This window comes from Salpingoeca rosetta (assembly GCF_000188695.1).
Source record: "Salpingoeca rosetta unplaced genomic scaffold supercont1.32, whole genome shotgun sequence".
Classification (NCBI taxonomy): domain Eukaryota; class Choanoflagellata; order Craspedida; family Salpingoecidae; genus Salpingoeca; species Salpingoeca rosetta.
The window spans coordinates 30,091-33,217 of record NW_004754902.1 but is presented as its reverse complement, the minus strand read 5'-3'; the positions used below and the strand labels follow the sequence as shown (position 1 = coordinate 33,217).

Below are 3,127 nucleotides of genomic sequence, written 5' to 3'. Positions count from 1 at the left end.
GTGTTGTGTTGTGTTGTGTTGTGTTGTGTTGTGTTGTGTTGTGTTGTGTTGTGTTGTGTTGTGTTGTGTTGTGTTGTGTTGTGTTGTGTTGTGTTGTGTTGTGTTGTGTTGTGTTGTGTTGTGTTGTGTTGTGTTGTGTTGTGTTGTGTTGTGTTGTGTTGTGTTGTGTTGTGTTGTGTGGGTGCATGTACACACTGGCGTGCTAGATCATCACCACCGCCAGCGCAATCTCACCCTTGTCACGTCCTTTCCTCTTCTCCCTTCTCTCCTTCAATCCTCTCCCCCCCCCTCCTCAATTCTTCAGCCACTTCTCGCCTGCTCCGCGCCACCAAGTATCGCAGCCGGTTGCCGGCCCCTTCCACGCCACGTCAACGCCAATGTACGCGTCGTGCGCTGTTTGCTGCCGTGCAGCCGTGTTTGTGTGTGGGCACAGGGGGGGGGGGGTACCTGATTTCCTTGTCTTGCATTGTGTGTAAGGTTTCATTCTGTTCCGCTCACGGTGGTTGTCGTGTTTGATGCTTGCATTCACGTGCGTATGTGTTCGACTCATCAGGGCGGGGGCGGCGCGGGCGAGCAGTCTTCGCGTCTCAGCGTGAGTGGTTGCGTTTGTGGTGTTGTGTTGCCTTGGTGTGCACGTAGCGTCAGCTTATGGCAAGCATTTCCTTCACTGTGTTGCTCTCGAATGCTTTCGTAACAGGTCACCGGGCTCGCTGCTCACAAGAGCCAACGCAACGGGTTGACGACACGCACACACACACACACACACACACACACACACACACACACACACACACACACACACACACACACACACACACACAAACACACACGCACACACACACACACACACACACACACACACACACATGAACACATGCCCACGTGCACACATTCACGCATTCTTAACGTTCACGCTGCCGTGTCCTGCGTTGGATGATGTTATTTCTGTTGACACCAACCTCATTTGCTGGTTGCGTACTGAGGTTGTGGTTGTTTTTCTTTCTGTTGTTGCTTCTGCGTTAATGGCAATAAAGGACGCGCGTACACTCGAGGGGACTGCAGCACTTCACGTGCATGTGTTTGTGTGTGATGGAGAGTCGTCGTGTCACACTCTTTCCTTTGCAAACGTGCTTTGGTGATTCTGTCGTTGTTTGGGACAAAATGTACTCACTCGTCATGGATGCGTGCAACATAATATGGCCAAGGAAGCAGCGTGTGCTTTGGGCTTGAAGACAAACCAACACAGCGCCCGCGACAGAAAACAGAAGACGTACATGTGCAAGAAAGAGCGCATATGGGCAGATATGGGCGTGTATGGGGGCGCGTTTTGGTTGGGTGTTCATTTGAGAGGGAAATCAAATTGGGAAGACGCAATGACAAAACGTATTGAAAAGGCATCCATGAGAAGACAGCATGACAATGTGCGTGTCAGTGAGAGTGAGAATTCGTGGGTGGGGGGGGGGTGGCAGCATGCGGGGGTGTCAGCGGAAGTAGATGTACCCTTCCTTGTCCGGTGCGCCAGCCCAGTCGTTGGCCTGCAGGGGTGGTGGTGGTGGTGATGGTGGTGGTGGTGATTGGGGGACGGGGTTAAGAAGGCGGATGGGTGTGATTCAGCATATGGAGGCGAAGAGATGTTGAAGAGAGTTTCAGGCGGACGTGTGCAGGTGACAGGCAAGCACCTACGTTGTTTCTGTCGTTGGTGTTTGCTCCAAAGTTGTGCCTGGTGAGGTGATTGGGGGGGGGGGGATGCATGTGTGGGTGAGGTCAAATGGAAAGAAGTAACGCACAGATCCAGACACAAGTAAACGCTAACGCAGGTAGACAGAAAGGCAGGCGTACACACGCACACACACACACATACACACATACACACACACACACACACACAAACACACACACACACACAAGCACGCACACACACACGCGTATTCATGCCCTTGTTATATCCTGCATCGTACCAGAAGCAATCTCTGCAGTACACAGCGCATTTCACGAATGAGTGAGCGGAAGTGCATATGCGTTTGAGAACAAGTGAGGGTTCGCTAAGTGGCGCCGCTCACATCATTTCGAAAGAGCCCAACCCTCTGTTCACGTCTTCCTCGCTATCACCACGACAACCACACCGAAACGCCGACGACGACCACCCTACCACCATCATCTAACGTTATCAACCATCATGATCATGATGAATCGCCTCCTCACCCGCCGCCGTTGTGCCGGGCCGTCGGTCCCAGGATGACGCGGTACTGCTGGTTCCCGCCGTACATGTTGTTCAGTCCGCCCCACGTGAACGAGAACGAGCAGCTCTGCCACGTCGCATCCTGATGCGACGAGTACTGGCACGACGACCACGCAACGTTCTGCTCAAGGTTGCGGCAGTCCTGCAGGCGGTGGTTGTTGTACACGCCATATGTCATCGGGTCGTCGCCCCAAGTGATGCGCACGTGCTCGCCGGCTCCATACGCAGCCCCGCCCCCGCCAGCATAGTGGATCAGCATTTGCCTGTGGCAATTTGGTGTCGGTGAGGAAAGGGAGGGGAGGAGAGGGTATGGTGTTAGCACTCACCATGAAGCAGGTGGTGTCAGCAGAGTGGATTGGGCGCAGGGAAACATGTGGCAGAAGGGGAGCAGATACACGAGGACAGACACAAAGCGGTGCAAACAAATAAGCACGCGCTGACGTTGTTGGCTGGGTGTTGAACCAGAGGCCGGAGAATGAGTTGTAGCCAAGACTCGATGCGTCCACCATGGCGTTGGCATCCGTCACAGGGAACTCTGTGATTTGCCTGGAACGCACCATTGGAGGCACCAGTGGAGGCACAAGGGGACAATGAGCAATGATTGGGAGAATGTGAAGAAATGTCCTCCCACCACCGCCACTGTCAGAGAATCATCATCATCACCACCGCCGCCAGCAGCGTACTGGTCGTTGAGGTGCGCTGTGCGTGTCCACCCGCCGCCGTCCGTCTCCATGTCGCAATACACGTCAAGCGTCGCCTTGCGCGTAAACCCGGCAGGCCCTGTCGGTTGGGACGGAGGAGGGGGGAAGTAAGTGGTGATGTGTGTGTGTATTTGTGTGTGTGTGTGTGTGTGTGTGTGTGTGTGTGTGTGTGTGTGTGTGTCGTACG

At 54.1% G+C, this 3,127-nt stretch overlaps 2 protein-coding genes across 2 annotated transcripts in view; one reads left to right on the top strand and one right to left on the bottom strand.

The window, feature by feature from the left end:
• PTSG_09993 (uncharacterized protein) overlaps positions 1–596 on the top strand; it is a gene marked incomplete at its 3' end in the record, with an annotated part of 7,914 nt that extends 7,318 nt beyond the window's left edge. The window contains exons 21-22 of the mRNA XM_004988849.1: positions 305–379; positions 554–596. Coding sequence (XP_004988906.1) covers positions 305–379; positions 554–596 — 118 coding nt within the window. The remainder of the gene's footprint in view (positions 1–304; positions 380–553) is intronic.
• Positions 597–1,093: 497 nt separating this feature from the next.
• PTSG_09992 (uncharacterized protein) overlaps positions 1,094–3,127 on the bottom strand; it is a 5,189-nt gene continuing 3,155 nt past the window's right edge. Inside the window, exons 11-16 of the mRNA XM_004988848.1 lie at positions 2,923–3,019; positions 2,681–2,785; positions 2,203–2,502; positions 1,959–1,970; positions 1,684–1,720; positions 1,094–1,535 (exon numbers count right to left, since the gene is read on the bottom strand). Of these exons, the coding sequence (XP_004988905.1) occupies positions 1,482–1,535; positions 1,684–1,720; positions 1,959–1,970; positions 2,203–2,502; positions 2,681–2,785; positions 2,923–3,019 (605 nt within the window). The 3' untranslated portion in view covers positions 1,094–1,481. The remainder of the gene's footprint in view (positions 1,536–1,683; positions 1,721–1,958; positions 1,971–2,202; positions 2,503–2,680; positions 2,786–2,922; positions 3,020–3,127) is intronic.